General features: G+C 48.3%; 1 protein-coding gene across 1 annotated transcript in view; it reads right to left on the bottom strand.

Moving 5' to 3' along the window:
- Nucleotides 1-15,816: 15,816 nt before the first annotated feature.
- Nucleotides 15,817-22,934, bottom strand: part of ERCC6 (ERCC excision repair 6, chromatin remodeling factor) — a 68,518-nt gene continuing 61,400 nt past the window's right edge. The window contains exons 15-21 of the mRNA XM_068982357.1: nucleotides 22,566-22,685; nucleotides 21,931-22,025; nucleotides 21,414-21,559; nucleotides 20,627-21,325; nucleotides 18,146-18,350; nucleotides 17,450-17,528; nucleotides 15,817-16,337 (exon numbers count right to left, since the gene is read on the bottom strand). Of these exons, the coding sequence (XP_068838458.1) occupies nucleotides 15,915-16,337; nucleotides 17,450-17,528; nucleotides 18,146-18,350; nucleotides 20,627-21,325; nucleotides 21,414-21,559; nucleotides 21,931-22,025; nucleotides 22,566-22,685 (1,767 nt within the window). The 3' untranslated portion in view covers nucleotides 15,817-15,914. The remainder of the gene's footprint in view (nucleotides 16,338-17,449; nucleotides 17,529-18,145; nucleotides 18,351-20,626; nucleotides 21,326-21,413; nucleotides 21,560-21,930; nucleotides 22,026-22,565; nucleotides 22,686-22,934) is intronic.

Here is a 22,934-nt window from a genome sequence, read left to right as displayed (position 1 = left end):
TAGGCGCAGGAGACAGAGCTGATCTCTGGCGCAGGAGCCAATCTCTAGAGATTTTGGATAGGAAACGAAATGGGAGGGAGCAGGGAGAAGGGAAACTGGCACCACCTGGTGCCACTCGGAAAGGCGCTGGATTCACTGGTCTTCTCTCCTCTGCCCTAGAGAGCTCTCTAGAAGGGCAGCTTTCATAATGCAGCCCACCTCCTGCTGGGGGAGGGGCTCCCAGGATGCTCCTGCACCCTTTTGCAGCTTCAGATGAAGAAGCACCCTCTCTGCCCAGAGCGCACAACCGGGTCTCCCCTTGGTCCTCAGCATCCTGGCCATCACACCAGAGCCCAAAGGTCTTGACAAGGCTCATTATCAGCCCTCAGCCTCTTGCTTCCCAGTTCCTGCTGCAGGGAAAGTCTCAGGGACCTGGACCATATAGTCTGGGATATGTCCTAAAGCTGAGCCTACAGGAATCCATTTCTAAGACCCCGACATCCAGGACTACGCTGCTGGATCTACTGGAGTCACTGACTTGGAGCAAAATCATTTTAGCAACATTTAGTTGTTAATAGTAGCTGGCTACTATTAACATGATAATAAGTTGCTGGAAAGAAAATGAAATCAATCCAAGGAAATCTCAAATAGGATCCAGCCTAAAATAGAAGAAAGATCTGTCTCCAAATCTAAATGATCTCACCAATAAACCTCTAGGACAATTAGCTTTCAAGGTCAACCCTTCAGTGTAAAACTGTTCTCCCCATAAGAATAAAATAACAAAGCTGCTTGAACGTTAAGGGGGAGTGGGGAGATGGCACCAGGAGGGGCTGGCTGGCGACAGAAGCAGGGCTGGAGCCCACCTCCCAGCCACAAGCCCTGTGCTCTTGACTGGCCCTCTTTAATAAGACATGCTTTTCCTGAAACAAAATACAGTCAATTGTCCATGCTAAGTGTTCAGTAAAAGTGTAGAGTTTAATTGAAATGACTATGAAAGAAATGAAATGTTTGCAACATGAATATTAGTAAGCACAATAAAAGCTTTCTAATTTCTAACAGACTCGAATTATGTAAACATTTATGGTGCAAAGGGAGTAGGTTTATAATCACACAGACTTGGGGTTAACTTTGGCTTCTTAAACCCCTTTATCTACAAAGAAGGACTGACAATGCCTGCCTTTCAGTATCTGGCTGGCCATCAGTGCATCAGAACATCAATACCTTATTCTCTCTCTCTGTTTCTGTCTGTCTCTCATACACATACACACACACACTCACACACACACTCACACACACACTCACACACACTCACACACACCCACTCACACACTCACACACACTCTCACACTCACACACACTCACACACTCTCACACACACTCACACACACACATGCGTGCACACACACACCCACACACTCACACACACACTCACACACATGCACACACATACACACACACACCCACACCCACACACACACACACACATACACTCACACTCACATACACACACGCAGTAGGTGCTTCAGAACTGTGACTTCTCTGTGACATCCTTGCAAACCTGGATTTAGAGGAACTCCCCCCACTTCTCTTCTGACCAGCCCACTCCCGGCTGTGGTTAGACCTGCCTCTTCCAACCTACTGGCCCTGCCCCCACACCCAGCTCACAGCTCTGCTCACACTCTCTGGCTCTGCCTTTGTGACTCAGCTCACCATGATCCTGCCCAGCATGGACACACCCTGGGTGTATGGAGCAGAGCTTCTCAGCACACTCCAAGAGTAGGGTCCACTTTGCCTTCCTTCCTTCCTGCCGGCCTCACTCAGTGGGAGCCTCTCAGAGCCCATTTAAATCTCAGCATAAATATTTATTGAATAAAACTGACTGATGTCTAAGCAAGGCTGGTGCAGGCAGTTCCCACCACTCTGCCCCATCGCCAATCAGCCCACAGCACCCCACAGGCCAGCCTGGAGAGTGGCAAGGCTCAGCTTGACATACTGATGCTGGGACATTCTCCATGTACCTGTCCATCCATCCGTTTTTTCATTCCTTCCACAAGACAGCTGTGGAGTCCCAGCTCTGTGCCAGGTGCCTTCAGCAGATGCATTTGTACACAAACCCCCGGGGACTGAGGAGGCTGGTGTGTCAGGAAAGCCTCTCATAACCACTGTAGCAGAGCTCACCAAAGTCCAGGTTCCAGTGACAGGCTGTACCCTGGAAGGATGGATGCCTGCTCCCCAAGTCTGCCCCCTCCCAGACCCCCAGATGCATGGTCCAGAGTCCCGGCCAGAGAGGCTGAGCCCAGCTGCTGCAGGAGGGCAGCTGAAGCAGTGATGGGCAAGGCTCAGCTTTGCCAGGGGAGTGGGGGCTCCCACAAAGCTTCCCTGATGCCATGCTGAAGCTCCAGTTTTCCTCTTCTTCACCTCCCACTCCAACAGTTGCTCACTGAGAGCCATGTTGTGCAAGAGATGGCTTTTCTTTCACTATGCTTAAAATCTTTTAATTTTATTTGTGTGATTTTTTTCTAATATTATCTCCTGAAGTAGACTAAAAGCCTTGATGGTAGGGAACAGGTCAGCGTGGGTTCATCATGACGCTCTCTGCCCTTGGCCCAGTGCCTAGCACCTACTACTAGACATGCAATGCAGGACACATCAGAATGAGGCCAGGTCTATGGGCTCAAGCTCAGGAGGACGCGGACGTCGGCAGAGCACTTGGCGACCAGCGCCTCTCCCTCCCGTGCTGGCCTGTGTCCTTCAATGTTCCCTAGGGTAAGCCAGGGCACAAATAAGCACCTGAATCAAGGGCCAACCAACTGTCTCCTCTCTCCTGGTGCAGAGGGCTTTTGAATAGTCACAGAGCAAAACGGACACACTGTGCAGGCTTACAGGAGGAAAGCTCTTCTCCTGTTTTGCCCAACTTGACTCACAAACCATTTGAGGGCTTTCGCTCTCCCCACTTAACCCGCAGTGCTAGAATACACATGGTGCTCCGCGCCTGAAATCCCCTGTACTGCTTTCCAGCTCCTAAGCATCATCTCCTCTCTGCAACAGACACATGATTCCCGACTCAGGAGAATGCCTTATGATACAGTAACAGGCTCCGCAGATGTGGCGGTGGAGGTTAGCACGCATGAGGCCCGGCCCTGAAGAGGGGCGGGTTTGGGGAATGGGTAAGAGCTCTCTGCTTTTGCATCCCCTCCGACTCTCTCCCTGTCCCCTCCCTCCCTCCCTCTCCCTCAGTGCCCTCTGTCCAGTCCAGCCCCTCACTGGCAAAGCCTGTGCTAAATTCTGTCCTATCTAAGGGATGCCCTGTCTGCCTTAGCTCTTCCAAGATTGTCTCTGGGCTCTGACCTCTCACCACCTTTGCCCCTTTAACCAGGAAATAGAGTTCGGATGGGGGGCGGCACCAGTGAAGAAATGGGGGAGGGGAGAGGATCCTCAGGTTTTAATTTCTGAAGGGGCGTCCACCTGGCTACTGTGGTGAAAGATTTGTTCTTGTTGTTCAACCAGAATCGATACTGGCTTTATTACGTTTGAAAGGTGAAAACGATTGTAGGAACGCCACTGGCCAAGCTCCACACCTGCCTCTTTGTAACGCCGGTCCGTTTACACAAAGACCGTTTCTACCTGACATCTGAGGGCATCTGGACTTACAAGAGATTATAAGATTTGTTTAAGTGAATAGATTTTTTTGAAGTGGTAGGTCCCTTTTATTCTGCTCCTCAGAAAAAGTGTTTAAAGGAAAAATCAATGAATTGAATGTGAAGATAATTTTTAAAAAGCACATAAGACAATGAAATTTAAAACATCCACAATCTTACAACCTAAGGGAACCATTATTAACATTTTATAGTCGAGCTTACAGATGTTTTATATGGATTTGTTTTATGTATATTTTTTAAAGAACAAAAGTGGGACCATAACATTACCTGCTTCTTACTCACTTCGCAATATATTGTGAATGTCTTTCTGCGTCATTAAATGTTCTTCCACAATATTCTTAGTGGTTCTACACACAGTTGGAGTATATGTTCAGTTGTTGGGACAGAGACCTTTAACAGTGGCTTAAACAAGACAGCGCGTTTCCCTCTTGTGTGGATGTCCACTCTGCTTTGCTGGCTCTCCTCTCTGAAGTGGCAGGGCTCCCTTTAATCTGCTTTCTACACCATCCCTCGGGTGTGGCCCGTGTCCACGTGGCCCAAGAGGACCCTCTCCACATCTGCCTCACAGCCAGCAGGGAGGGCAGAGAAGGAGGGTTGGTGGCGCACCCTTCATTGGAGGGCGCAGCCCTTCCAGCATCTGGAAGGCACACACGCTGCCTCTGCCTGAATCCCCATGGCCAGGAGCACGTCTCCACCCAGCTGGCAGGGAGACATCCGTGTGCCCAGGTGAGTACCACAGGGTCTGTTATCCTGGGAGAAAGGAGAGTGAACACTGGGGGCAACAGTCACTGTCCGCCACAGCGCTGCTCCATCGAGGGGCTGTTGTGGAACATTCGTACAGCCATTGTTTACCTCCTAAGATAAATCTTCCAGTAGACAAACTGCTTGAACGAGCAATAAACATGCTGAAGATTCCTGAGAGTCATTCGTGCATATTCAGTCACTAAGCTCTGTCCAGCTCTTTGCGACCCCATGGTCTGTAGCCCACCAGATCCCTCTGCCCAGAGGATTTCCCGGGCAAGGATACTGGAGTGGGCTGCCGCTTCCTTCCCCAGGGCATCTCCCCGACTCAGGGATCAAACCCGCATCCCCTGCAGTGGCAGGAGGATTCTTTTACCACTGAGCCACCTGGAAAGCCCGAGTCTTTTGTGCTTGCTCCCAACCCTGTGAAAGCCTATGCCTGCTGAAATGCTCAAATGCTCAAATGCTTTTCCTTTAGGCTCCCCTCTACCTTGAGTGGGCTTCCCTTGCGGCTCAGCTGGTAAAGAACCCGCCTGCAATGCAGGAAACCTGGGTTCGATCCCTGGTTTGGGAAGATCCCCTGGGGAAGGGAAAGGCTACCCACTCCAGTATTCTGCCCTGGAGAATCCCGTGGACTATATAGTCCATGGGGTCTCAAAGAGTTGGACATGACTAACCCTTATGGCAGAAAGTGAAGAGGAACTAAAAAGCCTCTTGATGAAAGTGAAAGAGGAGAGTGAAAAAGTTGGCTTAAAGCTCAACATTCAGAAAACGAAGATCATGGCATCCGGTCCCATCACTTCATGGCAAATAGATGGGGAAACAGTGGCAGACTTTATTTTGGGGGGCTCCAAAATCACCGTAGATGGTGACTGCAGCCATGAAATTAAAAGATGCTTACTCCTTGGAAGAAAAGTTATGACCAACCTAGATAGCATATTCAAAAGCAGAGACATTACTTTGCCAACAAAGGTCTGTCTAGTCAAGTCTATGGTTTTTCCAATAGTCATGTATGGATGTGAGAGTTGGACTGTGAAGAAAGCTGAGCGCCAAAGAATTGATGCTTTTGAACTGTGGTGTTGGAGAAGACTCTTGAGAGTTCCTTGGACTGCAAGGAGATCCAACCAGTCCATTCTGAAGGAGAGCAGCCCTGGGTGTACTTTGGAAGGAATGATGCTAAAGCTAAAACTCCAGTACTTTGGCCACCTCATGCGAAGAGTTGACTCATTGGAAAAGACTCTGATGCTGGGAGGGATTGAGGGCAGGAGGAGAAGGGGACGACAGAGGATGAGATGGCTGGATGGCATCACTGACTCGATGGACGTGAGTCTGAGTGAACTCCGGGAGATGGTGATGGACAGGGAGGCCTGGCGTGCTGCGATTCATGGGGTCGCAAAGCGTCGGACAAGACTGAGTGACTGAACTGAACTGAACTGAACTGAGCACCTTTCACTTTTACTACCTCGAGCACCCTTCAACTCTCCATCCTTTACCAAGGAGACCAGCCTGCATGAATGGCAGACATCAGCGACCACCACCCCAAACTGAAAAGTGTAACACAAATCCCACAAGCCTGCAGCAGCCCTCTCTAGTCTTGGGTGGCAACACGGAAACGAGACAGGGTCTCAGGGACAGCCCAGAGAGTCAGATGTAAAGACTCACAGGCCAGGGGACAATCTGGATGGAAGACCCTGATCCCCTAAACAGACCCTTGGGAGGCTGGTTGCGGACACAATCAGGAAACCCAAAGCCAGGGGACACTGGGGTGGGAGCCGGAAGGTGGTGTAGGCAGGTTCTGGGAGAGGCATGAGGTCAGGGCTTTTTCTCCCAGGCTAAGGAGGAAGACAGTCACGGGTCAAATACCAGAGGAGTCAGGACTCCAGCTCTCCAGCCTGCTAGCTAATTCCTCCCTAGAGCAGGGGCATAAGCCATGGTCCTCAGGGCTCCCCACATCTCGGCTCCTCCACTACCAGGCCTGCCACCAGCAGATGGGGCCTCTGTTCACACCCCGACAGAATGGCCGTACATCCTGGGTCACAGGTCAGCGCTAGCGATTTGACGAAAATGTGAGCTCAGGTTAAAAGGAGAAGAGGGGAAGCGGGAGGAAGGCAGGAAGGCAAACCTTGAGCAACCCCATCCTGGGGACCAGAAAACGGGAAGGAGGAGGGCTCTCTCTGTCCCCAGGTGGCTCAGCCCAGTCTCCTCAGACTGGGCTGGCGAAGGACTGTTACCCACTGGCTGAGCTTCTGAGAGTGCTGCTGTTATCCTGACGTCCCATGGCCCTGCCCCAACCCAGAGTCGCCCCTATTAAGCCAGAGCCAACAACTTGCCACTAGGTGGCACCAAACTGCAAAGACACTCGCCCCTTCCTCTTCAGCAGGAAGTCCTGTACAGACAGCTTTCCAAGGAAGACTGGAGCCCCCGCTGATTTATCCGGGTGTTGCCTGCTCCCATCAAAGCCCTGGCACAGAGTGGGGGCTCAGAATGTGTGAATGTCTTCTGGTTGCAGGACAGACGGACAGATGGACGGATGGATGCGTGGATAGAGCTGATACCCCTGCAAGAGCTGGGAATGTCTTCTTCTCCAGGTGAGCACTACAGATGAAGCTGGGGTCCACCCTGGGCCTCACAGGTAGCTCTAGCTCAAGAACGGGCCTTTCCTGAAGCTTCCGCCTCTGGCTCCTTCTGGGCCCACAGACTGGGCAGTGTCTTTATTATACAGATTGGTGGTTTACCTGCTTATGAGGAGGGGGTGAAGAGGGTGGGAGGTTGAAGAGCAAGAGATCACTGGGAGTGTCCTAATGATCTCACCCACGGCGATCAGAGAAACCCCTTCTGTACCCCGTCCCCACCCCAGGCTGGCCAGCGTCTTCCCACCTTCAAAGCTCCGGCCTTCCCATTACTCATTCCCAGCTCAAAGTCACCTCTTCGAGAGAAGACTCCCGGGGCCACCACAGAGCTCTCCCCACACCCCCAGCTCTCAGCCCTTCTCCCGCTTTAACTGCCTTCTTCGCCATCAACACTGTCCCATGTTTTATTGGCCCACCTCCCTGCTAGCATGCAAGCTCAGTGGAGCAACTCGGTGTCTGGTACTGCACGTGGCAGACAGCATTCTGCTAACTGAGCAAACTCCAGCTCTTCCCCTGGCTGGACCAGCTGCCAGCAGCCCCTGGTTCCCTCCCCCACCCCAGCCAGGACTCCCACCCCCAGGGAGAGCTCATTGCCCCTAAGAAGTGAAACTCTGCACAACAATAGGCAACTTCCCCTTAACTACTCTGCTGATTTTAGGTCCTGCAGTCCCAGCTCTGCACCAGCACCGCTGTAAACTTCATTCCCTTACAAAGTCCAGGATACACAAATCTAATATATTTTGTTTTAATTATCGCTGTTTAATGAGCCATAGTGGGACTACGGTGAGGGTGCACGAAAGGAGATCATTTAGGGGAGACCAGTGCAGAGGTGTTGGTGAGCGAGAGCCTTACCTGAAGTTTCATTTGCTGTCGCATGGCTGCCTCTCTGCCTGATGGAGAGCAGTCGCAACCCAGGGACCACGGGGGACAATGGAAGCTCCCATAGGCCGGGTGCCCGGCTTGCTCCCCATACTCATGGAGGCAGCAGACAACTGTTTAAATAGTTTCTGACAGTCTCAGATATTCTCAGATAAGCCTCAAACAAAAATGGCATCTTGTTTTCTCTTCTTCTTTCATTTTAGGTGGTTAAACAGTTTATTGTGCATATATTCTGTTTGTTGCTTGGTGGCTAGGTCATGCCCTGCTTTTTGCGCTTCTATGGACTGTAGTCCTCAGGGCTCTGCTGTCCCTGGGATTCTCCAGGCAAGAATACTGGCGTGGGTTGTATTTCCCTCTCCAGGGACTGAACCAGCATCTCCTGCACCGCAAGCTTATTCCTTACTGCTGAGCCCCCAGGAAAGCCTATAGCTTCTGCTGTGATGTATTTCTTTGATTTTTTTTAAGGAGGGCCTGAGTATTCCATGCTTACTTTCCTATTGGAAGGTTCACGAGTCCTACTGGAGGACTGATGATTTGTAAGAGCTTTAAATGCAGTAAGATTTTCCCCTTCTGTCTGTCATCTGTGCTGTGTATATTCTTCATTTATTGTGCGGAAGTGGCTGTGTGTCTACCCAGGACAATCCCACCTGCTCTGGGCTTTCATCTCAGTGAAGCAAGGCTGTCCCCTCACTGCCCTTGCTATGAGTCGGGGGAGGCAGAGCCCTCGTTCCTCCTTAAGGCACTGGCTCTCTGGCTACCCAGGAAGGGACACACCTCCTCCCCGGCCCCAGGAGGACCCCATTCTCACATCACCTACATCACTTTCCCTGCACGCCTGCTTCCCTGCTTTCCCAGACACTCCCTCTATTCTAGTGTCCCATCTAGGCCCCCGGACCCATCAAATGTTTGTTTCTGCTTAGGAGGGGGCAGGAGCAGGAGAAGGCAGCCCTGGAGCACCACTGAGAATTCAGGGGAAAGAAACTATCCAGAAAAACTGCACACAGAGGAGCCTGAGGCTCCCTGCGTGGTGGCTTGCCTTACTTGTCATGTTCACCTTCTAAAGTCAGGGTCAATCCAGGAGCGGGGTGAGTGGGGACTGCTTTCAGCATCCGCCGCCCCCTTAAAGGAGCATCTGATGGAGGAATTGGGGGAGGCATTGTCAGCTGCAGAGAAGGCGGATGGACCTTGGAAACAGCTGAGGCCTCCCTCAGGTGACACTCTGCTCTGCAGAGCCACAACTGGCCACTCACAAACTGCCCCTGAACATTGCAAGAGCTGAAGCCCTGGGAGGAAGGCATAGGTAACCCCCTCGCCCCGCCCCGCTCCCTTGCATGGGATTTCCTGGCTCAGCCTGACCCTGGTCCTGGTCACACAAAAACATGGAGGGGAACAGAGGCATGAGGGAGGCTTGTCTGCCCGCCACCAACTACAGACAGGGGATTATTTGAAGAAAGTGGGTATGGGTGTGCTTCCATCTATTCAGTCAACAAACTGTTGCCAGGCTAGAAGGGCCCAGACATACCCAGAGGTCCTGCACATCCAGAGGTGTCAGGGCACGGCCATAGCAAAACAGCAGAAGGCTCTGCAGACTTAAAGAATCCGTTCCCATTTGGATCTCCAGACAGCCAGTGTTCCCAAAGACATGGGCCTATGCAGTTGGGTTTTACTGCACAATGATAAGCTTCTGTCTGTGACGGGGATATGGATGTTTGGGAGCTGGAGGACTCATGAACCAGGGTCTCTGACTGTCAAGTGGCTCTGCAGGTTCCAGCCCCACAAAAGGTGAGAGAGGGGGATAAAACCTCAGAGCCATGGAGGGCCTGAGCTGGGGCAGAACAAGGCCTTGCTAGTACCCCCTCCACCTCAACTCCATCACGATGGACTGATGGAAAAACAGCCAGGACTGGAACCTGGGTCACTGGGGTCAGGTCGTTGTGGCAGGAGGGGAGCCTGAGCAGCTTCATGCTGGCCAGCCAGGCAGGACCCGGCAGGGAAAGTGATCAGAGAGAGGGGAGGGTCAGAGTCCAGCAAGAGCTGGGGAAGGACTCTGAATGCAGCTTCTACTCCATCTGGCCCAGTGGCCAGCATACCCATGCTTTGGTCCTGCTCATTCAGGGTTTTGACTGAATTCTCAGTGTGCAAAGGGCTAGTTCCAGAAAGCTTTCATCTCTAATGTCCCCCCTGCCTGTCAGAGGGGCCGTGACACTCAGGGCACTGTCAACAGAGCGCTCGCCCTCCCAGGCTGAGTGTGAAGCCATCCTCCCATCGCAGGGCTGGGGAGTCCCCCAGGGGGCTCCTTGCCCCTGTTGTTGGTGTGGATGGCCAGCAAGGGGTTCCTGTCCTCTTTGCTGTCCACTTCCAGTTGATCTTGCCGTAGCTGTCCTGCAACACGCCCATTTTGTTTGCAGTCAGGACGGCAAAACCCAGAAAGCTGCTGGCCGAGGCCTTCATAGGGATCCAGACAGACACCTGGAGATGCCAGGGTCCAAACAGGGATCAAACAGGATGGCCCTGCAGCCATGCAACCTGGGCCCAACTCTGGGTCTTATTAGCTGAGTGCTTTTCCCCCCCAGTGGTTAGCATTTATTGGGAACATTCTACATGCCAGACACTTGATATTTTGCATTATCTGAAACCAGTCTTCACGGTAACCCCATAAAGTAGGTGCTGTATTTATTCCTATCTTACATATAAAGAATCTGAGACTTAGGAGTAAGCTGTGTTGAGATAAGTAAATTTAATATGGACCAGTTCCCCATAAGACAAACCAAATGAGCAAGTCATGGTTTTCCGCCTAAGCAGACCCAAGCCAGTGCGTGTCTTTAATGCACGTCCCTCTCCCATGAGATGCTATATTCCTTGACTGGAACCTGAAAGAGGGAACCCCCTTTTCTAGGATTGCAGGTTACCTGGACTATAGAATCTGTCCTCACACTGAGACGGGGAGGAACCAGGGAAGGAATGGTCTGTGTCAGGAGTCACAGACTCGAGCTGTTCTTACCAATATTTAGCAGATTTCCTGACTGTCTCTTATTTACAGTATACCCTTAGGACTGTTTCCAGAAACATTAAATTTTCCAGGGAGGGGAGGGGTGTTTGTCTTCTGGAATTTCATCCAGTTACAGTCCTTTTCTGGACTGCACTTCTGCACAGCCCTTCACACTGCCATTCTAGGAGTCTAAAAGATGTTTTCATGTGGGAAAATTACTGTGAACTTTACAACACTAAGAGATTTAAAGGGGAAAAACAACACAATTAAATCAATAGATGCAGAAAAAGCATTTAATAAAATTCAGCCCTGGATTCAGAACTGGAAAGAGCATTTCTTTAACTGATAAAAATCATTTGCCAGGAAATAAAAGCAACCACATGTTTAATAGTAAAACTTTGGAAATTTAATCTTCAGTGTCAGGAATAAGGCAAGGATGCCAATCATTGTCAAATATATTATCATATTGGAAATATGTAGTGTAAGTATTGAAATCAAAGAAATACAACTGTCATTACTTGTAGCAGGACAATTTATAGACTTACTGGATTTAATAAGAGTTCAGCAAGGTTGCTAAGTGCAAGACCAATATGTAAAATCCAACAATACTCCAGTTTATAAACTAAAAAATGGGATATTTAAAATGTCAGGATAGCAACCAAAACTGTAGAATTAGGAATAAATGTAAGATGTGCAGGACCTTATAAGATGTAAGTGAAAGACACAATGGAATTATGTCTTTATAATATGTATCATAAATAGAATGACGTGTTATATTCATAGTTGAGAAACTCAGTATCATAAACAATCCTCCACAAGCAACCTGTAGAGTCATTACAATTTCAAAAACAAGATCCAAATGTAACAAGCTGATTCCAAAACTTAGGAACAAAGGTCCAAGAAATAAGAAATTTCTTAGAAGATGAAGGGAATCATTCTATTATATTATGATTGCCAATTATAAAGTACAATGATTAAAACAGTGGGTTATTGGCAAAATTAAGTAGACCAATTTAACATGAGTAGAGACCAGAAATATTCCCATAATTATAGAAATCAGATATAATGATAGATGAAGCCTTATAAATCAGGAGGGAAAGGATGAAATATGTTTTTAAAGGCGCTAGAAAAAGTTTAATTATCCACATGGAGTTTATAAGAGAATTTATGAGAGTGTAATCATGGCTTTAGTTAGGAAAAGGGTTCTCAAGGAAACAAAATGAAACTGAATTTGGCTATATTTAAAAACCTGTATATAATAAAGTTCTCTGTTCTAATTCTCCATAGCTTTATGCAGAAGTAAAAAAATCCCTAACAAAACATCTATAAAATAGCTGCTAAGTTGCTAAGTCACTTCAGTCATGTCCGACTCTGTGTGACCTCATAGACGGCAGCCCACCAGGCTCCCCGTCCCTGGGATTCTCCAGGCAAGAACACTGGGGTGGGTGCCATTTCCTTCTAGGAACATCTATAAAATAGCTATTTTAGGAGCAGGAATAGGAATCAACCTAATATGAACTGTGCAAGGCCTTCGTGAAGAAAGGTATTAAAATTACTCTAAAAACAGCCTATCGTGATACTAATGGCAAAAACTATATTGTCTATTATCCTCAAATTAATATATAAACTAACACAATCTCAATCAAAAGAGCAACACAATTTTAGTGGAACTTAACAAACTGATTCTAAGTGTCACCTGAAACAGAAAATGCGCAAGCATAAGACAACGGCGTTGAGGGGAAGGAAAGGAAGCCGGCCTGCAGGCAGCGCAGCACTGTGCCGAGCCAGACAGCGAAGCGCGCGGCCGGGCAGCAGAGTCTAGAGCCAGTGTCCAGAAACAGACAGGTGGGCGCATGATAAACCTGGCATCTTTCAAATGCTCGGAGAAAAGATTGGACTGTTCAATAACAGTAGGAACAGCGGCCTTTCTGTCCCAGAGGATGTCTAAGACAGAAGGGAACCTACAGTAAAACTAGGTGAACACGACATGAACGGGTAACTTGTAAAGGAGGACCTACAAATGGAAATGTCTGCTTTATAAGTAATCAGAAAAACTCAAGTTAACACAAGGTATTCTCAACCACACAACACTGGCTAGGAAAACACACTCCCGAGACTGACGTGGGCTACTGCTTGCTGTGAGTGTGGACAAATAGTCCTTTTATGGGGTGTGACTTGAAGGAGGTAGTTCCACAACATCCATTACATTTAAAAATCTACCTAATTTTAAGTCCAGCAATTCCACGAAGGTAGTTACACTTAGAGAAATGAAAAGGTCTCTAGCATATGTTAAATGAGAAGTTAGTTGTTAAATAACGAGGATGATAATAATTGCATTTTTGTAAATCACATGTAAAATAAAACGAGCTGCTGTAACAAAGAGACTCCAACAAAAGACAGTGATTTAAACAAGTCAGGAATTTATTTTGCTCTTAAGTAACAGGTGAAAAGGAAGCAGTTTGAGACTGGCAGGCCAGACTCTCCATCCTCAGCACACAACTCTGACGCTCTTGCATCCCTGCTTAAGCTCCCACAGGCATGTTGGCCAGCACGAGCGGGGAATGTGGAGAAAAGTAGATACCCAGCTCCTCATTTCAGGGTGCAGTCTGGACGTTCTCTTCACATCCCACTGCCTGTCATGTGGCCACATTTAACCATTTAGCAGAGTGTTAAGTGAGCAGCCTTGGTGTCCAGGTACAAAGCAGGAGTCTTAGCAGGAAAGGAGAAGGGGAAAATGGACATTATAGCAGCAGCAGCTGCCACATGTATCTGCAAAGGCATGGAAAACAGCCCGCAAGAATACACACCAAATAGAGTCCTCATCTCTGGAACAGGAGCGAGAGGAGTGGGAGGCAGAGTACTGCATTGCCTGAAATGCTTTAAACAGTGGTCATGTTTTAACTAAGGGATTTTCCACATTTCACAAAGATTTTACAATCCTTCATTGTAGCTTAATACCAGTATAACCATCGTTGTTAAAATTATGATACTTGGAGCATTTTCCTCTACGTATCTCCCCCAGGGGCATGATGACAAAGCTTACCAATGTCCACACTGAGACACAGGCATGGCAGTGACTACCCAGGGTCTCAGCTGCCGGTAGGGCTGAGGCAGGCTGGGAGTGAAGACCATCGCCCTGCGACTGCATCATAACTTTTGCCCGCATTTTCTACTTGAAGAGAAGGCTACAACTTCCCTCGCTCAGTAGACTTTAGATTTCAGACAATAGAGGTATGATGCCAAGCACTTCATATTCGGGAACAGCATCAGGACTTAAATATGAGAACAAGAGGGATGCAATTTTTTTTATAGGTTAAAGACAACAACAAAAAAAGAACTTCGCAGAAACAAAATTCATGAGTTTTGACTCCCTTCTGAGCCAAGTAGTCAAGTTTGGGATGCACTGACCCGTTTAAAAGTCTATTATTTCCAGACAATGATGGCAGAATGAAGATGGTAGGATCCTCTTCCTCTAATAATAAAACACGCTAAAAATGGAATGAAATGAACAAGCCAGAATCCAGAAAAAGCAGCACAAAATCCTGCTGGGAATTACGACTCTGACTATGACATCTCCTGTCTAAAGGGAGGGAATCACAGACCAAGTTATTTAACAAAATCTCAGAAAACATAACTAAAACCCAAGTCTTTAGTCAAAAGCTTCACGTTGCCCAGCAGAGCCTCTCCTCGACTCTGAAACCCACAGTCCTCCTCTCCTGAGTGGCGGAGAAGAGCACAAAAGAGGTCTGGGACCCGCTGCTCACTTCAGCATGAGCTAGACGGGAGGAAGGCAAGGGCAAGGCAGGAAATCAGAGCGCTGGCCAGCAGCAAGCCGGAGAAAACAACGAACGCACTGGACCACGGCAGCTCTAGGAGACGCTTAGGAAGTCTGGTCAGTTTAAGAAAACAAGACCTCAGAGCTGAGACGATAAGCGCAACAGTGAGAAGGAGAGAGAAACAGGGTAAGAAAACAAAGGACCGAAACGACAGCGTAACAGAACTCTAAACACGTAAACAGCCAGAAACAGCCGCAGACAGAAAGCAGACGCCCACAACAGGAGAGTCACGGGGAACGCAGGACAGGAGGGACGGCAACGCCGCGACAGAAGGCAGAGAACAGCGGAGCCTGGCCAAGGCTACCGGCGTCCTCAGAGAGGAGGACAGCGAGCTGAGCAAACAGCGCTCCAGGCTCCCTCCCGGCAGCACCATGCGGTGATGGCGGTCCACCTGGGTGTGGTCGGAGTGGCGTTCCTACGCATGGGCACGTGCTGGCAGTTTTATCTGTACTTACTTTTGGTTAACCTTGGGCTTTGTTTGTTTTTTTAAAAGATAACACATTTCATTTTCCTAAAACCAGGAGTCAGTGTAGGAGGAAAAAGGTGCCCTTGGCTTAAAATAAAGCAACTTTAAACTGAGAAAACTCTAACCTTCTGCAAATACACATCTCATAATTTATTACCAAACTATTCTATGTTTTGCAAATAAAAAACTTGCCAATTTAACAGTACCTTAATGGAAGATTGCTTAAAGGCAATCAACAGGATTCAAAAGGTAACAAATTTGATCTCTTTTTTGAGTGGCAAATGATCGCTTTAAGCATTTAAGCACGAGGCACCCAAAAGACACTGCTAATAGCTGCTGATGGACTGGTTATCTGAACAGGTGTAACTGAATGTAAGACACGTTTTTAGCACCAATAACAAGAATTCTTGCAAGTTCTGGTCTATAACCTTCCAATGAGTAGTAAGTAATGTGTTCCCTGATAGCATCTTCTGGGTAAAAGAACAAGTGTGTTCCAAGGATTAACGGTTAGGTCCCTGAATTTATAACATAATTCATTTTGGAAAAAAAAAGTCAACCCAGGTATTTTTAAAACTTAAGTTTTGGAGAAGAATTTCTTCTTCCCCAAAGTTTTATGAGGTAGCTATCATTCAAAGTAAACATCAAATACAGCCAACTTCCACTGACAAACATGATAATTAAATAATTAATCTTTTCATCAGAAAAGTCAATTAGAAGTCCAGAGAGTAATGCTGCTCAGCAGTATTCTGGCTTGAGTTTCCAAATGCCTTCACCAGCAGAAGTTCTATGAAAAGTGCACAGATTTCTCAAGAGTTCTCTAAAGACACAAGACTGTGATGCTGATAACCTGGACTCGAACTCCTGCAGTATCTCCTGGGTGCTGGCCTGGCCATCAACTTGGGCCTGAAAGGCTATGAAGTTTCTCATTTCCACCAGCAGGTCATCATGCTCTGTGCTGCAGGGCAGCGGAGCAGCGGCTTCTGGGAGGCGCCCAATTTCACTTTCTAAGCGCTCTGGCAAAATGAGGTGGTTCCTAGCTCTCATTTTCGCCAACAGTGAGGACGAAGTGAGAGCCCCAGATGAAGACTCTGCATCTTCAACTTTTCCACTAAAATGCTCCAAAACATGATCTTTCCCATCCTTCTTCACAGTGCTGTCCTGGAGAAAGAAGACCAGTGCATGGGTATATTTAATCTCCTGTTTATGCTCCCACTTATTTCTCCAAAGGCTCTGAGGGGCCATAAGACAACACATGTGCCCAGGGCGCTGAGGCTGATGGGGGAAGAACAAGACACCATCTGACGTAAAGCGAAAGGAGGAGGTTTAAGTGTCTAAATTCACCTGCTCTTAGAGAACATTTCCTAAAACACCCCCAAACTACACTATTTACTTCATCACTATCTTGAGTGGTGAGCATGGAGGGAGGGCCAGGATTCCAGAGAAGACATCTAGGAAAACCGTCTGCAGGAGGTACGGGCTCTGCAGGCTTTTCCTGTTCTTCCTCCCAAAATTTCCCTGATCTGGGCACCATGGGATAAGGAACAGTATCAGAGCTGTACTTCTTTTCCTTCACTTTTAAATCTTTTACTCTCTGTACACCTCATGTGAGTTTCCTCAGAACAGCAACAGAAACCTAGCTTTTCTTCGTACTCCTACTGCTAAAAGAGCGTAACACGGGGATGAAAAGAGCTTCTCTACTTCTAGGTGTGTCAAGTTAATCTAAAAGGAATCTGAACCTTGGAGCTTTCAAATTTCATAAATAACACAAACCTTAAGCAGAAGAAAAAAAAAGAAAGTATTAAACGATAAGAATATGGCCTGTTATTTACTCTCAGAGAGGCACTCAAGGCGTTTAGGGCGTTGCAGGGCAGCGAGAGACGGACACGACGCTCTCGCAGTTTGTAAATCACAAACACCACTCGGGCGAGTTTCTAGATCTTTATTCTAGACAGCAGTGGTCCCTCGAGCTAGCACTTCACCTCCGAGTGGGGCGGGCAGAATGGGCAGCAACACATATCACCTATCCAATGTGAACTTCTGGAAGACAAAACAGACTCTACTACAGATCTTGGGTTAAAGGCTTTGCCTTTTCTAGGAAGTTAGCTGGCCCTTTTAAATTCACACAAAAGTGCTTCATAAATGCATGAAAGTTCATGAAATGCAAATAGCAGATGTCACTATGCACCCTCCAACGTGGAACTGAGTGAGATTTCCATGGCAGTTCAATCAAGTAAATCTTGTGAATGAAAGCAGAAAGGCTATCAGATTACCTGGCATTTTTCCTTTGGAGATGTTGAAGAGGGACGCTGCACGGAGAAACTGGAGTTCCTTTTCTGACCGAATCTGCTCCTAAGTAACAAAGAGAGTCATAGTTGATAAAATGTTACTCTGTGAATTAGAGATGAGAACGTCCCTCCAACACCTCAACTTTTCTTGGAGAAATTTTCTTCTGCATGGCTATTCTCTCATAGCTGTGATGCGTCTGCTCTACCCTTAGATTCCTATACTTTACTCTTTTGGGAAATTACTAAGGCATCCCAAGGCAAGAACCACTTAGTACCCTTGGCTCAAGTCACAGTGGAAACCACCCTCGAATTCTAGGTAGGAAAACTACTCTAAAAGAGCAGAGTAATTACTGATTGCTGAAACACACCTAATCAACTTACTGAAGTTTACCTGCTATCCTACAACTCTCACTATTTTATAACATCACCTCTTAAATCACCTCAAAAGAGATTTCTCCTTGCCCCAGAAAATTAGCTCTGGAAGGAAGGAATGAAAGCAAAGAAGGTAAGCGGGCAGGCGTACTCCTCTTAAGTCATGCACATCTGGCTGGGCCAGTCCCTCCCTGAGGGATTTTCTCCTCCTTCAGATAAACGGCAGGAGTGTCTCCACCTGTCCCGATTTTACTCCCAGCCCGGCCAGTTTGGCCTCCTCACAAGCATGTCAGGGTGGCGACCTCTTACTTTTTTCCTGCTGGTGCACCAGCAAGCCCTCTGTGGCCAGTCCAAGTGGGCACACCACTCGCTGCGCCCAGACACCGCTGCCGAGAGAGCCTCAGCGCTCTGAGGGCGTCCTGAGCCACGCGGTTGGCCTCCGCCTCCACCAGGACACAGTCTGGGCTGGCTCCATCCACGATGGCGTCGTGCTTCATGACGCTGTGCACGCCCACTGGCAACAGCAAAGCACACAGTGAGCATGCCATTTCAGCTCAGGCGCGACCACCCGCTTTCCTCTCTCCCGGCTAGTGTGTGGCGGGTGGAGGAAAAACCATGAACATTTTCGGCTGCTACTCACCCGTGACCACCAGGACCCACAAACTTCTACAAACGTTGCGGATCTTCACCTGCATCTCTACCCAATGAGGGCTGGACTGTCAACTATCACTGAGTTGTATCATCAAAGCATAATGCTTTAATTACCACACTTCCACAAGCTCTTCCCGGCTATCGGGAAAATTTTAAAACCTTCTACTAATGTGAAGAAGTGAAGTCGCTCAGTCGTGTCCGACTCTTTGCGACCCCATGGGCTGTAGCCTACCAGGCTCCTCTGTCCATGGGATTTTCCAGGCAATAGTCCTGGAGTGGATTGCCATTTCCTTCTCCAGGGGATCTTCCCGACCCAGGGTATCCCCTATTGAAGGGGGAAAATATAAACAAAAATTACACAATTTCTAAAAAGTAATCATCATAGAAACACTGCACACCAGAAGAATTCAATACAGTCATAGGTGAAAAATTCATAGACCTAAATATTTATATTAATAAAACCAAACAAACAAAAATAAGTGAACTGAATTCCAAGCCAGTTTTATAAAAATTAGGACCAAAAACATTAAAACAACAACAAAAACAAAAAGGAAGAAAGTACTGAAGATAGAAGCAAAAATTATGGAGGCAGAGAAGAACCACGGATCTAATTAATTAATCAAACTCCTGGTTTATTGAAAAAAAAATCACAAAACAATCTACTGGTTTAACCTGATCAAGGAACAAGGAGGGAAACAGACAAAAATTGGAAATGACAAGGGGGAAATTATCTTGAAATAGTCAATTAAAAAAAATTATTACAGGAGTATTTTCTAACAACTCCATGCAAATAAACTTGAAAATTAAATAACATAGATAATTTCTTAAGAAAGCAGATCCGGAACTGTAGGAAAAAACAGAGAAAGTCACCAATGAACTACCTTACAAGAAAGCACCAAGCCCAGAGGCTGTCCTCCTGAGACACTGTATGGAAGCCTGCCTTCCTGAATAGAGACCCATTCGGAGACCCTTGGTAACCCAAGACCGTCACCTTGGGAACACAGTGACCTGTGAGATCTGAGCAGGACAGTCCCAGGGGTGATTCAGCTGTGCAGGCTGGCCTGTCCCACAGGGTCCTGGGCAACTGCCAGATCTGCTTTCCTAACTTTTCTCCCTTGATATCAGCTACCAGCTTTCCTCCTTCCAGAGTGCCTGCCTCTGGCCATGCCCCTTCCTCTCCCCATCATCTGTCACTTGACTCTTCTGTGGCTGGAAAACCAGACACACAGAGCATGCAGAGAGATATTCTATGAATGTTCAGGTGGTACAAAGCTATCTTAAGCATGCACTCTTCCTGTGTGTGGTTAGAAGTCAGGTCCCACTGTTCACCCAAGGTTCAAACTCTCCTGGGAGAGAGAGGTGAGAGTGATTTTTTTTAATGTCAGTACAGGGCCCCCCTGGTGGCTCAGTGGCAGCGAGTCTGCCTGCTAATGCAAGAGACACAGGTTCGATCCCTGATCCGGGAACATCCCACATGCCTTGGAGCAGCGAAGCCCGAACGCCGTGACTACTGAACCTGCTCTCTGCAGCCCGTGAGCAGCAACTGCTGAGGCCACACGCCCCCACCACAGAAGCCCGTGTGCCCGAGAGGCTGGGCTCCTCCACAAGAGACGCCACAGCAGTGAGCAGCTTGCATGCACAGTGAGAGAGCAGCCCCCGCTCACCACAGCCAGAGAGAAGGCCCCGCTCACCACAGCCAGAGAGAAGGCCCCGCTCACCACAGCCAGAGAGAAGGCCCCGCTCACCACAGCCAGAGAGCAGCCCCTGCTCACCACAGCCAGAGAGAGAAGGCCCTGCTCACCACAGCCAGAGAGAGAAGGCCCCGCTCACCACAGCCAGAGAGCAGCCCCCGCTCACCACAGCCAGAGAGAAGGCCCTGCTCACCACAGCCAGAGAGAAGGCCCCGCTCACCACAGCGAGAGAGCAGCCTGCACAGCAAGGAGACCCAGCACAGCCAAACACACACGAACAAGTAAGATTATTTCTCAAAGTGTTGGAATACTTCCAATCTGACTTCTAGAAGGAAAAATACTTCCAGTTGAGTGCGCACTCCGCCCTGTCAGGGATGCCTGCTCCCACAGAAGCAGCCCCTCGGTTCTATTCCTGGCATACCCGTGGCAAGTTCAGCAAAAGGAGTACCTGACTTTCTGAAAAGCTTCTCCAGGACGTAGTCGTCGTGGCTGCGCTCCTTGGCCTCGCTCTCGTTTTCACTGTCTCGCCTCCGGTACTGCCTCTTCTTCACCAGGTGTGGAATTCGAGTTCCCTCAAACTTGGCGTCTCTGCGGTGCTTAGAGCTCTCTGGCTTTTGATTCGACCTCAGGTGTTTCTCCCTGGCCTCTTCTGCCACATGATGTTTCATTTTCGACTTGTGTTTATAACAATTATTTTCCGTTTGCTCGTTCTCCCAAAGAGGCTCTCTCTGAACCTGCCAGCTTTCTCTTTTATCAGAAAGACTCTCCTTTTCACTGATGCTTTCCTCACCAGACGTCCCGCACGTTCTGCTGATTCTTGGAGAATCTGAACTGTCCCCGTTTTCATGAATCACTAAGGACTCCCGTGGTCTGGAGACTGCATCTGCCTCTTCTCCAAGCCTCTCACTGCTGGTCAGACTATGAGGTGTCTGAAGGGCGTCTTTCAAAGGAACACCTTGGTCAGAAGTTCCTGCACGCACTTCGCTGCCTGGTGCTGCAGGTCTCTCTTCAGATGAGACGGCGGCATTTGCAGACGTCTTACCATCAGGGAACTGTCTGCCCACTGGGACATTCGGGTCTGTTCCACAGGCCTGCTGAAGTCTTCTTTTTAAATGGCGTCTGGGTGTCTGAACATCTGAACCAGTTCCTATGAAAGAGAAAGCACGCTAACGCCACACTGCGGAAGCCCTACCATCTCATGACTTCAGGTTGGATTATCTCATGGGATAAAATACCTGCAAAGATAGCGCTCGTTTCCGTGCTCTGGGATGTGTCAGGGCTGCTCAGAGTAAACAGCTCATAAAGGTCATTGGACTTGAAAAAGCGTCTCTGCTTCGGATCTTTTAGCACTCTGTTTGTCAAAAACTGCTTGAAGATTTGTCTAAAAAGATAAAAATTAAGCTGGTATGAAACAATGTTCAGCTGCACCTCAGGATTCTAAACTTACAGCAACTGTTTATTAATAAGGTTAAAAACAATCAGACTCAAAAATATTAAAAAACATACACACACACAATAAGCCAAGCTTATTTTAATGAGAAAGAAAAAAAATACAAGAAATTATAAAAAAAAACACATACATCTCTCAAGTTACAGCAACTATTTCTCTGAGATGGCAAGATTTCTTGAAGTAACACTTCTTAAAAACCCCCTGCTCCAAACCCTGGCAGCAGGTCCCCCCCCACCCCACCCTCGCTCGCACCCACGGCCTGGAGGCAGCTCTGGCCCAGGGGCGCGGCTGTGTGCACTGACCGGTGGTAAATCTTTTCCTCAATGGTGCCTGCGGTGAGGAGCCTGTACACCGTCACTTGCTTTTTCTGGCCGATCCTCCACGCGCGCTCCCGGGCCTGCAGCAGAGAAGACCACCAAACAAAGAGAGGGAAGTCGCTCAGTCGCGTCCGACTCTTTGTGACCCCATGGACTGTAGCTTAACAGGCTCCTCTGCCCATGGGATTTTCCAGGCAAGAGTGCTGGAGTGGGCTGCCATTTCCTTCTCCAGGACACAGCAGAGAAATGCAGCTCAACAAGGGCCCTTCTCAGCAACAAGCGCTGACTAACAGCCAGTCACTTCCTTCCACTCCCCAAATTAGAGCTTTGGCTAATGAGGCTAAATACCTCATTTACATCCTCCACCTGTTAAGGAACACAAACAGGCAGGCGACAAAACAGACCAAGCCAGCTCTGCCAGTTTCCTCCCACGTCTTCTCTGCACACAGGTCTAGTGCGGGCTGCAGATATGCTGAGAAGACCCTCCCTCCAAGCGGAAGATGAGACATAGCCAGGATGTGAGCTCTAAGCGGAGGCGAACACGGCATGGAGGGCTGCTCCTGCAGGTAAGCCACCAGACAGCATGTCATCAACACACTGCTTTAAGAAAATAAACAGACCTGCGTGTCTGTGCTTGGGTTCCAGTCGGGGTCATAGATGATGACGCGGTTTGCACCCGTCAGGTTGACTCCTAGGCCACCCACGCGAGTGGTCAGAAGAAACACAAACACGGACGTGTCCTGGGGGTGAGACACACGACACTCAGTCCACACCGCTGCCACCGCAGCCCTCACACACTCTATGCATGGAAGCCTGGCTGCAGTGCAAGCACTGGGTTACGCCGCAGAGACCTTTGGTCAGTCAAGATGCCAACTCACAGCTTCTGCTTTTCATAGCATTTACAGTATCAATGTTTGAAAACTGGATTTTTAAGAAGGAATACACATTCTTTGTTTAAACACACATACACATCCCATTAACCCAGAAAC

This window comes from Capricornis sumatraensis, chromosome 10 (assembly GCF_032405125.1).
Source record: "Capricornis sumatraensis isolate serow.1 chromosome 10, serow.2, whole genome shotgun sequence".
Classification (NCBI taxonomy): Eukaryota; Metazoa; Chordata; class Mammalia; order Artiodactyla; family Bovidae; genus Capricornis; species Capricornis sumatraensis.
Note: the sequence above shows the minus strand (reverse complement) of the source record. Positions and strands in the feature narration are given on the sequence as shown.